This window comes from Spea bombifrons, chromosome 2, assembly GCF_027358695.1.
Source record: "Spea bombifrons isolate aSpeBom1 chromosome 2, aSpeBom1.2.pri, whole genome shotgun sequence".
In the NCBI taxonomy this organism is placed as follows: domain Eukaryota; kingdom Metazoa; phylum Chordata; class Amphibia; order Anura; family Pelobatidae; genus Spea; species Spea bombifrons.
The window spans coordinates 115,089,951-115,102,759 of NC_071088.1; the positions used below are offsets into that span (position 1 = coordinate 115,089,951).

The window sequence follows — 12,809 nt, forward strand, 5'->3', positions numbered from 1 at the left end:
TGCCTTCTAACCCCCTATATGCCACTCTGCCATATAGGAGGTTAAAAGGCATATCATGGGACATTTTTGTTTACTTTATATGGCAAGCCGATCCAGCTTGCCATATTAATTAAAAAATAATATATGCCACTCTGTCCCATGATATGCCTTCTAACCCCCTATATGCCACTCTGCCATATAGGGGGTTAAAAGGCATATCATGGGACAGAGTGGCATATAGGGGGTATAAGGCATTTCTGGAGGCACAGTGGCATGAAGGGGGTTAAAAGGCATATCATGGGGCACTCTGCCTCCAGAAAAGCCTTATGCCCCCTATATGCCACTCTGCCTCCCCGATATGCTTTATACCCTCCTATATGCTCCTCTGCCCCATGATATACCTTTTAACCCCCTTTATGCCACTCTGCCTCCAGATATGCCTTTTGACCCCCTATGTCACTCTGCATCCAGAAATGCCTTATACCCCTATATGCAACTCTGGCATATAGGGGGTTAAAAGGCATATCATGGGACAGAGTGGCATATAGGGGGATATAAGGCATTTCTGGAGGCAGAGTGGCATATAGGGGGACACACTTACATACACACACATGCCGATATTTAACAAATACAAAAAATATTATACAGTACAAAAAATACATTATTTTACTCACCTTCTACTTCTCTTGACTTCTTGGCAGCTGCACACTGTTCTCTATGCTGACAGACAGGATGCCACTGACCTGACATCCGGTGCTGCAGCAGTCTGAGCGCGAGGGGGCGGAGCTTCCACCTCACGCTGCTCCCATCACTATGCAGCCATCAGGCTGCTGGGAATGTAATCTAAACGGCCGGTGCGCGCTGATGCCGCCGGCCGGAGCTACTTTAACACTTTTTTTTTTATTATTTATATGGTAAGCTGGATCGGCTTGCCATATAAAGTAAAAAAAAAAAAGTATTAAAGCAGAGGCGGCCGGCGGCATCAGCACGCATCGGCCGTACAGATTACATTCCCAGCAATCTGATGGCCGCATAGTGATGGGAGCAGCGTGAGGGGTGAAAGGTCAGTGCGAGGGGGCGGAGCTTTCACCCCTCACACTGCTCCCATCACTGGACGGCCATCGCACACGGCTGCTGGGTGCTGATGCCGGCCGACCGCATCAGCACCCAGCGGCCGCTTTGATTAGATTTCGGGCAGCCTGGGGGCAGCTCAGCGGCTGTCTTCATGGCCGCCCAGCCCCCGGACCTTCCGGCCCACCGGGAAATTTCCCGGTATCCCGGTGGGCCAGTCCGGCCCTGCAATCCACACATATATACCAATCCACACATATACACCAATCCACACATATATACCAATCCACACATATACACCAATCCACACATATACGCCAAACCACACATATACACCAATCCACACATACACCAATCCACACATTTACACCAAACCACACATATATACTAATCCACACATATACCAAACCACACATATATACCAAACCACACATATATACCAAACCACACATATATACTAATCCACACATATACACCAATCCACTCTCACTATCACTCTATGCTTTCCTACCTTTCCTCTTTCAGTTTCTTTGCCTCCTCTTCGCTCTTCTTCTTAGTTCTTCTGTCTTCTCTTCTTCCGGGTCAGAGGGCACGGAGACCGGTGGGCGCGGCTTCAGTGCTGTGCGCCGGGATCTGACAGCAAACCCCGGCGCACAGCAGCTGTTGCCGCGGGGATCACAAGGGAGTGGTATCGGAGGTCTGTTAAACACCTCCGATACTGCTCCCTTGCGAGCCTGCTCCTCCAGCGGCGGACATTACTGTCCGTCTCTGGAGGGGTGCCGGGTGCCCCCATACTGGCGGCAGCGGACCCCGCGGCGGCAGGGGCGTCGGACCGCGCTGCGGCGGACCCCGCGGCGGCAGTGGCGTCGGACCGCGCTGCGGCGGCGGCGGACCCCGCGGCGGCGCCCCCTGGAGTGTGGCGCCCTGTGCGGTCGCACAGGTTGCACACCCCAAAGGCCGGCCCTGCACACACATATATAAACGGACACTGCCCTTACACACACACACACATATATACATTTACACTGCCCTTTGATTTTGGAATCAAAACATTTGCTACTGCAAAATATTTTAGATGAAAAAGTTCCTATTTATTCAGTGGAACAAAACAGTAATTTTGTTACTTTCTTTTAATAAAGTTTAACAAGCACACATAAATTCTGAGAAGGATCTGTCCTCGGAATTGCTCAAATCAAAACATACTAACTAACCACGTAAACCATGCTTAAGACTCATTGAAGTTTGGATGTAAAGCTCTTGCAAAACAAAGTCCTGATTTTATTTTTTGTAAAATAAATTAGTTCCATTGAGTTTTATTAATATTTTGTCTTTAATAAGGGGTCTTTTCTTTAATTGGAGCTACTATAGGACTATGACAAATCTTAACCACTGCTTAAAAAATGTATTAGCAAAATATATTAGAAAAAATGTAAGCATAATAGATTTTTTTTAAAATTCATATTAGTACTATTTGTTTGTGTGGGTTAGCGATATTACAATTAGATATATACAGAGACATGGAGTGTGGCCATTTTGCTAATGGAGTGGCAGAGAGATAGTAAGAGGCATCTCAAGAGCTCTGAATCTCCTGAGGAAAAGTCTCTTGAACCCTGCATTCACTTTGGCTTGGTTCTTCATCAACATACCTGGGAATTTTCAAAATGAGCTCACCCTGAGACTCTTTAAATGTTAACCTTTTCATAGCCCAATGTGAATAATCTATGTAGTGATTTGCCAAATGTGTTACCCAAACAGCGGGGTCTACAGGGGTCGCAGCAGTCGCACTTGCGATGGGACACGTGTCTCTAAGGCGCTCCTTGTTCCTGTCTTCTCGTACCAGTTCAAAATTGTTTTGAAAGGGCCTTTCCGACCTGGACTGCATCAATCTAGGCCAAAAGGGCCATTACTAAACTATTTTGAACGGGCATGGTGAGACAGGATCGTATTAGGGTCACGTGACGTCACGCGACCCCACGAAGAAACAGAGGCTGCTCGCACAGTGTGAGAACAGCTGGACAAAAAGCTGCAGGAGTGGTGGGGCGGGTGGGACTTGGGATATATGTACCGTTTGTATATATGTATGGATGTGAGCATGGATGTGTAATTGTATGTGAGCATGGATGTGTTATTGTGAGTATGTGAGCATGGATGTTTAATTGTGTGTGTTTGTGAGAGTATAGATGTGTAATTGTGTGTGTGAGAATGGATGTGTAAGTGGTTGAGATTGTGTGTTAGAATGAATGTGTCTACGCGTGTGTTAGTGAGTATGAGTAAGTGTGTGTAATTTGTGTGTTTACATATGTGTGTTAGAGTGTATGTTGGAGGGGGACAATGATAGCACAGACCAGACGTTGAAGATGGGGGCCCTGGGGCAATTTTTGCACCAGGGCCCTGTGGTTTCTCGTTACATCCCTGTGCCCAAATGCCTCTGATACGGGTCCTTATGGAAATCTTTACTTAAAACTGAAATGGTAAATATTGCTTCCAAAGCATAGTAGACACGTGAGCTAGTGGTGACCTGACAGATGTGAATGTTTAACAATGAGGAGAATGACCAGGGCATGCAAGCCATCAAATGTTATACAATCCTCTAACCTGGAATCTGTCCAGAGCCATTAGTCCCCCAGAAGGCAAAGTCCCAAGTCTCTATTTGAGCTGATTATTATCCGACAGGTCTGACAGCTCTATCCTGCATTACAGACAAGCTTAATCGCTGTTCAGGTTGATAGCCTCACATTCTGTCTTAAATGGCTGGGTGAACATGTAACTGTAGTCTGACATGGCCTCTTCACCTTTAAAGGGAAATTATCAGTGAAAAATACTGTATTAGGAGAAGAAGAATATTTTACTTGTCTTTCTCGGACACTGTTGAATGCTTTGCATACAGAAAGCATGTTTGAGTTTTTGAAAATAACCATTTTGTTTCTCTAATAGTGCTGAATTTTCCCTTTTTGTAAATACCCATTTTTTAAACATGCCACCCCATTACTACCAATGTTCACATCTACAACACCGTTTTTCTTCTTATTATTTTTATTTTTTTAAAACATTTTTATTGAGGTTAAAAAGACATTTGTTTCACAACCATAGGGAGATGGTAAAAGATAAATGACATATAGCCAAAAACATCCCCACACCGGTACTCCCCAGTAGCAGTCTTATCCGGTCTTCAACAACCGGTAAAAGGGCCAATCCAGCCATCTTGCAGAACATGCATTCGTGAAACCATCGACATACGGTAATATAAATCTTGAGATATCATAATTTTTTTTTCATTATTATAACCGTGTATGTTGTACATTGCTTGGGAACCTGACACGACCCAATGGATCACAGGAGATGTCAGTACCTTTTACCATTTTATGTTTTATTTATTTAGCAGATGTTACAAACCGGATACATATTTACAAAACGAGGTAAATCATTTTCATGAATCTGCAGAACATAGGCAGAAATGGATCAAGCTACTGATATCCTCTTCCCGTCGCATGAAGTCCCTTAATAAACAGCACATTGGACCTATTCCTTGTTAACTTAATGGGGAGTCCCGACTAGCTGCAATGGCCAAGCAAAAAAGTCACTTATGCAAAGAATTGGATTAATAAATAATACAGTTTGTGGATTATTATTTCTCCTAATAAACATCAGTAACAGCCCCTTCAGATTGTATTTACGGGCGTTATTAAAGCCGGTGTTACTTCAGAAGGAAATAAATATAAAGTGCTCTTATAGAATGCCATCTAAGGGCCTAGTAACAAACCGACATACAGGTTCACCCTTTGGTGATGTGCAGATGCCTACATAACCCATCGGATAAAGTTCCCCTTCGGCCAAGCACCTTCTCTTGGTACTCTTGGAACGCTGGTGTCTGTTTTTCTCATCTGCAAAAGAAGCGCTTATTTAGTATTTCCACAGTTTTTAAAATGAAATTGAACTCAGACTACAGACTGTACTATATCAGCTGATATTGTATTAAATTATAGCATAATTCCATATGAGACACAGATCAAAAATAACCTTGAGAGATAGGAATATATCTGAATTGCAGCTGAGATTTGCAGCATTAAGAGAACCGCATCTGGTTTATTTTGCTTAAGTGGACAAATAATACAATTCTGATGCACAATCTCCTTAAAGGCAGCGCTCTGCCTATACAGTGTTTTAATGAGGGTAGACTACCATTAAATCTCATGCGCTCTTGTCGATTCGTTACCTTTCACATCGGGTATTGTCCTAAAAATAAGCTGCGCAGATAGCATATTGAGTTTACACGGCCCTGAGCTCATGTACTGTGAATGGTTCAAAAGAACATAATTATATTAAAAAGACATTTCACTAATTCCAACATTGAAGAGCATTTGAATTCTACTTTATCAAAACAAGCGAGAGCCACTAAGCATCAAGAGGCTTTAGAGCGGAAGAATATATTCTCTCTTTTATGAAAATAGAACTGAATAGCCAAATGCCTGTGTGCCATCATAAATGGAACTGGCTTGTTTGGTTCCATTAGATTTTTAATTAATCTTTTTATAAACAACACAATTCACCTGCCATAATGTCCTGTAGATTTGGGCTACAGTATTAAAGTTATGGCATTATATAATGAACGATAAATCATTTTAATTATGTGTTGTCATCAATTCATCAGGATATTATTTTCTAACGAATGTTTTAACAGAAAACAGTGACACTACTTTTAATCAGGGCCAGCCTTTGTTCCAATTCAAAAAACTTTGAGAGCTGCAATGAAAACAGGCTCAGGCTCCACACAAGGTGGATCAGTGTTAGAGTGAATGTATGTGTAAGTGTGTGCATGTATTTATGTGTGTGTTAGTTACGCACAGGGGGTGGGGGCTACATGGCTTTACAAGCCCCTAGGCTAGAAGGTGCCATAAGAGTACCTCTATCACTACTCAGTGTGCCCAGGAGATGAGCTCCTGGGTGCGCGGAGTATTAAAAAATTAGAAATCTTGAAATACATCTAAACAAATTTAATAGACCATAGAAAAGTGGAACAAACACCCAGCAAATGCTTGGAGAAGTTGAGAAACAGTAGAATACGAGCAATGTAACCCTTTCAATGCTGTATTAAATTCACTAAAAACAAATAGTGAAAGACACACATCTGAAACCGTTTTCCTTTGTCCTTTAATATGGATATTGATCAAAGAGATTTGGTCTGGGTTTTCTTCTGCTCAATTAAATTAATTTTCCAGCCAATATGAGCGTAAGCCAGCAGCACGGGCCCTCACTCCAAAAGAAAAATCATATCATCATAGCATACCTCCAAAAATGGAGGTCTTCCCCTTTACTAAAACATGCTAATATATTATAACCCCAAAACATGCCAATATCCTCAACACTACTGAAACCTTTAAAATTTTCCTTTTTCACTTTAGCCTTTTCAGTACCGTGGGTTGGTTACTTAAAGTTTCTCAGTTTCTTCATTCTGATCAATCCACCATAAATGCTGCTGCCAGACTTATCTTCCTCTCCCATCGATTCATTTCAAAATCCTCACTCTTACTTTGAAAGCCCTTCACAGCGGTTCCCCTGCCTACATCTCCTCACTCATCTCTAAATACACTCCTAACCGGTCTCTCCGCTCATCCAATGATCTCCTTCTATCCTCTCCTCTGATTTCTGGCTCTCATACAAGATTTCTCCAGGGCTGCCCCTATCCTCTGGAAAGCTCTCCCCGGTCTATCCATCTCCCCCCTGCCTTTATTCCTTCAAAAAATCCCTCAAGACCCACTTCTTTAAGGATGCTTACAACATAGCACATTAACGCCCTCCCATATTCCTTTAGCTCACCTTTCCTAGTCCCTCTCCTGTAATACTTTTACTAGTGTGTCTGGTTCATCCCTAACAACGGCACTTTTACCTATTGTGTAATACACTCTAACTCCATCTAGACTGTAAGCTTGTTTGAGCAGAGCTCTCCTCACCTGTTGTTTCTGTAAGTCAGTTTGTTATGTTACATACTACTTGTTATGTCTACCCATTGTACAGCGCTACAGAATTTGATGGCGCTATATAAAACAATAAATAATAATAATCTCCCCCGTACTGACCACGTACCGATCAGCAAGCACGGCTCCATAACCTTGAAAAGACTGATTGTAATGTGGGCGATCATCCAGCAGGGTCTACACAGACGCTGCTGGGAGTCTCTTCTCCTCAAGTGATCAGGCATTCTGTATGTAATGGTGCTTTTTTTTCTGCGAGTGCTAATTGCAAGTTGGACTTTGGACTGTGTGCGCAAAGCATGGTTTTGTGACTCATTCATCTACCATGTCACCATTTCTGGCCATACCAGAAGCATGATGCATGCAATACCTGATATAAAAAAAAATCAATACTAAGATAGATTGAAATACAAGTTTTGTAGGTCTGTGGTGGTGGTTTTACTTTGATCATTTGTTATTGATTGATATTAAAACTGAAATCAATTATAATAAGAGGCACTCCAATACTATGTGCATTTTTTTGCTGTGGTAAGAAATTATGGAAAATATCGAGTACGCTGGGTTAAAAGTAGATAAATTGAACACCCTCCCATCAGAAGTGGCAAAGGCTAATACAGTAAGGGAATTGAAGCATGCATGGGATAGGCATAAAGCTATCCTGAATCTAAGACAAGAGCAAGGACCGTTTAAGACCAATGAGGAACAATGGGCAGACTAGATGGGCGAATGGTTCTGATCTGTGGTCAAATTCAATGTTTCTATATCAGTGTTGATAGGAGCTTGGTATCAACAGTCATCATCAGGCCTAGAATGGCCACCTGGCACACTGGCAAATGCCCAGTGGGCTGATGTCCAACATCACTTCATACATGTCAGTTCTGCTGCTCCAGAGGCAGATTGGGTCCTGTAGTGTGCAGCCGGCAGTTGGATACACCCGGCAGCATGCTATACAAGGATAAAAATGTAATATCCGGCCAACGTTGGCTGCGCTTACGTCATTAGGCTTAAAGTGACAGGGCCACAATATTCACAATCCAGCCCTGGTCATCATGTTATTATATAACGGGATATTCCCAACGTGAACATGGGGTCGAAATGCTGTATTCATTGTATACTTCGCTGGCGTAACTAAGGTGGTCGTGCCTCTAGGGGACTCGGTGTGACGCCTTGTTCCTGTCTCCTCATGCCGATGCCAAATAGTTTAGAAAGAGCCCTTTCTAAACTATTTTGAACCGGCACGGGAAGACAGGAATGTATCGGGGTCACGTGACCCCGTGGTGAAACTGAGGATGCTTGCACACTGTGCCCGAGCAACCGAATAGCAAGCTGCAGGAGCAGTGAGAGATAAGCGAGGGTATGTGTGTATGTATGATTGTTAGCATGTATGTCTAATTGTCTGTGTGTTTGCAAATGTGCCAGAAGTGGGGGGCACAGTCAAGTTGTTTGGGGCAATGATAGCACATACCAGCTGTTGGGGGGCAGGGGAAATTTCATTCTCACATAACTCCTTTCGGCAAATGCCTATTCTGTATGGCGACTGTTTTTTTTGGATTAATGGTCAGTCTTACACCTGGGCCCGGCTAATATGTCAGCTTTTGTTACCATTTTACCAAACTTACAGCAAACGATACTTTGAATAACTATGAATAATTTCTCCTGTAGGCCTACACGGTGCTTTATTATATATAATCCATGAGGTCCTCCTTTCTGGGAACACATCCCTTTACAAACTCCAGCAACTCCAGGTCCACGCGTGGGAGCCAAATACTGCAGCCTGGAGACACGCAACACACGCTGTAAATTAGAAAGCCGCTTTCCCGATGGCTTCCACCCAAACTGTTATCACGTGACGCGCCAAAATACACGAGATGCCACACACCCAGCGCTAAATACCGTGTCAGTGTTAACACTGGAATGACGCGGTGAGGGCGGCGGGTGACCGGTAACTGTGCGCACGCCACACCCTCCACGACGCACAAACATGCAATGGGAGAGCGGCCTGAGCGAGGTGCTGCCGCGGGACCTGGGCTCACTCTTCTCGGACACTTACACGGAGGAGAGCTGCTACAAATTCTGCGGCCAAGAGCTGCGCATCACCCAGCTTTATGGCGCTAACCTCGGAGTGGCGGCTCCCGTGTGGGACGCGGTGAGTATTGGGGCTCACCGGGCTGGAGTGCCGTGAGCATCGTGCAGCGATACTCCGACGTCTCCCTGGGATGCGCGCTGCTCAGCCCGCAAAGCAACGTGGCGTTTGTTGTTGAGCGCGCTCTCCGTGTGTTCAGTGAGCCGCTCCTCCAACACGCGGCCAAAGCAGGACCTGCATCTACCCCGCAGGCACAGCCGGCGGTCACGCACAGTGTAGCCCCGAATTAAAGCGCGTTTCACGTATGATCGTTTGAGAATGTGCCGTTATTACTGTAACCGCACCGGGAATGATGCTCCGGACATCGTGTGCACGTTAATGATGTGTGGGATTTACATATATACTCGGCTGTATTAAAGGACCCTGTATGCATATGCGGGAAATACGCCCATTCATTACAATTGGAATGATTTCCTGTCGCTGATTGGCTACAAACAGCCACCAATCAGTGGCAAGAATTATTTTATTTAATGTTTATTATACAGATTCCTATGCATTCTTAGCAGCGATGTCACGGACTATATATTGGCCCTTTAATAACCCTCTTAGTTTCAGGCCATATTTTTTTTTAACAAATTGTTTCTAGATACTTAAGTTGTGCGGTATTTTTCTCAGATTTGATGTTAAAATGAACTTAAAAGTAAACGGTTGTTTTAATGCACACACTGTCATTTTCCTGCGGCATGAATATTGGGTGGTATGTGGAAAGCTGAATTGCATATTTGTTTCGATCTGTTTCTTCTAGTGGCTTCAAACCACTTACTTTGTACCACAAATGTTTGGATTTCACCTTGATAAATTAGGCCCATACTACTGACTCATCCTCAACAAACCTAATAACTTTTGGCTGACTGGGCTAATCTGCTTTGGTGTGTGTGTATATATATATATATATATATATATATATATATATATATATATATATATACTAAGCATCATAGGAACCACCAGACTGTTTCTGCAAATTATTCTTATTCTACCTCCGATGTGTACCTTTTATAGACTTCGATTCTACTGCAAGAATAGATTACAGCCATGGCCCACCCTAACAAAACTCATGTGTAGAAGTACATTGTTCTAAATCTGCCTTCTTAATGAAAATGGCCAGTGATTGTATTTAGGCTTCATTCTCTTTTTCTTCCCCAGGCATTGAATCTCTGCAGCTATATTGAAGAGCAGAAGTTGAATTTTAAAGGGAAGAAAGTAATCGAGTTGGGTGCTGGAACTGGTATCGTGGGAATTCTGGTGTCCTTGTTGGGTATGTTGGCGTCTGCCAAAGTATACAGATTCTCAGTAAAGATAGGTTTTGAACAAATCAGTCCCTGTTTATTTTCCAAATGTACGCACCCGTTATAAAGTCATGAAGTTTGAGGGCAAAACAAATTGTTTTGATGCAAACTAAGAAACTTGTTGCCTTTAAATGCTTGGGCTGGTTGCTCAAAATGTAATACTTTGAATCAGAATTACATGGGCATTGTCTTGATAAATAATGCCAATATTGTTTGACTGACCACAACAAACATGCTTGCCAGCAGGGCTGCTCTTAGGATTTATGGGGCCTATGGCAATAAATACTTGTTGCAGCCCATTGGCCCATCTTCACAGAGAGTATTGAGTTTGGTGCGTCCCAATTTCTGCCCTGTACATATACTACAGTATATACACACACACACACTGACTCTATCACTATACATATACACTATGACACTACAGTGTGTACACACACACACTCTGAATGACACTATTGTATATACAAACTCACATACACTACTCCCCCTCTCACCTTGTGGAGACCAGCCACGGCAGGATGCTGTGCCACCTCAGACAATGTGAACTAGTCATGAAAGCCTGCCGGTGACAGAATCTAACAGATTATGTGCCCAATGTATTCATAGCTAAACGAGGTGGTAATGTTTTCTAGGTTATAATATAATTTGAGCAGAGCCCTTCTAACCTTTTTCCAAAAGTCTAAATTGTTCTGTGATATCCTGATTTCCCATTGTACAGCACTACAGGGCATGATGGCGCTATATAAACGACCAATGTTTTCTTAAAAAAAAAAACAACCTTTCATTGAACAAGAGTCTGAACCCTTCAAGCACCCCAGGGATACGCTAGGCATCATTTGGGCTACGTATTGCACAGGTTAATGTTTGGAAGCGTCAACATTTCCCAGCTGGGCAAAATGACCTCGTAAGTGCCGGCAGCATAGCGGTACCAGCCAGAAACTGCCATTCAAGCTGTAATGAGCGAAAGCGCTGTTGTTGCTGTTTCTATGGCTGCCGCCAGCAGATGTATTTGAAGTGTAAGTGCCTTTTAGCTAAGAGCCCGGCTGTCATTATATTTTGTTCTTCTGTTGCTTTTTTTATTATTTTATACATAAGAAAAGCCTAAACAAATCATGAATCCATCAGCAGCTCTGAATAACCTGAAAAGACCACAAAGACCACCTTGATGTTAATTCCAGCTACAGTACATCACAAAATAAACTGACCTATTAATTGCTTAAATAGATCTGTTACTTTGTGCAGTTGTGTTTTATATGTTTAAAAATAATTCATGGAGAGAATAGGATAATGAGGAAGTCTGTCATGCAATGCATAAGAGCAGAATGAAGTTCTGTATAGCCCCTAACTTATTTCCTACTCCTTTATAGCCATAATTCGTGTGTCTTGAAGCGTCTAGCACAAGGATGTTAGATTTTATTTATGGTTTCATATAGTATGTTCATATTCCGCAGAGCTGTACAATGGGTAAACCGGACATAACAAGTTATTTGACTTACAGAGACAAGAGGTAATGCCGGCCTTTCTGAAACCAGTTTACAATCTTTTAAGCGCATTGTTTTAATAACTGGCATATAGCTGATATATATCTGCTCGATATGCCGCAAACCTGAATTAGATTGTTTGTGAGATCGGCTCTGTGGCCGATATTGATGAGCTCGTCATGAGGTCCCGTCAAATTAACTGCATTGTATAAAATTATTTGTTTTCCTTTAATAAACATGGTCTCAATTTTCCTGTGTAGGTGGGGATGTGACTGTGACAGATCTTCCGCACACACTGCCACAGATCGAGAAAAATGTGCTTGCCAATGTTCCACCAAACCAAATCCCACGCGTCTGTGCTCTGTCATGGGGCCTTGACCAAGAGCAGTTTCCTCAAGACTTTGACTACATCATTGGGGCTGATATAGTATACCTAAAGGAGACATATCCCCTCTTGATTCAGACTCTTCAGCATCTTTGTGGACCTCACACAACTGTATTGCTGTCCTCAAAAATGCGTCAAGAACACGGCACAGTGGCCTTTTTCCAAAATGTCTTGCCCCAGCATTTTGCTTTGGAGCTTGTTCAAAGAGATGAAGATGAGGACATCAATATCTACAAAGTGACCCGCTGTCAGAACTGAATGAAAGGATCTAAGCTAGGTTCACTGCAAATTCTGAAGCACATTTCTACATGGGGTTGTAGCTCTAACGAGTGTGGGGGGGGGCTAGTATTTTTGTAATCCCTCTTAATATGGCCTGTTTCCCCTTTATGTATCAAGCCACCTAAATCTTCCATTAAAAGAGGGATATATTTTTTTTAAAAAGGTGTTTTTGTATTTTGGGACCAATCTAGGGCATCAATCTCAGTCGCTTCT

At 42.9% G+C, this 12,809-nt stretch overlaps 1 protein-coding gene across 1 annotated transcript; it reads left to right on the plus strand.

Annotated features, from left to right (window-relative positions):
* Nucleotides 1-8,801: 8,801 nt before the first annotated feature.
* Nucleotides 8,802-12,624, plus strand: EEF1AKMT3 (EEF1A lysine methyltransferase 3). Its single transcript, XM_053457703.1, has 3 exons — nucleotides 8,802-9,165; nucleotides 10,309-10,420; nucleotides 12,193-12,624. Exons 1-3 carry the CDS (start codon nucleotides 9,001-9,003, stop codon nucleotides 12,573-12,575), a joined length of 660 nt encoding a protein of 219 aa, XP_053313678.1. The 5' UTR covers nucleotides 8,802-9,000; the 3' UTR covers nucleotides 12,576-12,624.
* Nucleotides 12,625-12,809: the final 185 nt, after the last annotated feature.

What these genes read in the sequence shown, in the direction of transcription:
- EEF1AKMT3 (XM_053457703.1), top strand. Translation starts at nt 9,001, where the DNA reads ATGCAATGGGAGAGCGGCCTGAGCGAGGTGCTGCCGCGGGACCTGGGC. An exon ending in CGGCTCCCGTGTGGGACGCG is followed by an intron (nt 9,166 to 10,308) that starts GTGAGTATTGGG and finishes TTTCTTCCCCAG; the next exon opens with GCATTGAATCTCTGCAGCTA. An exon ending in AATTCTGGTGTCCTTGTTGG is followed by an intron (nt 10,421 to 12,192) that starts GTATGTTGGCGT and finishes TTTCCTGTGTAG; the next exon opens with GTGGGGATGTGACTGTGACA.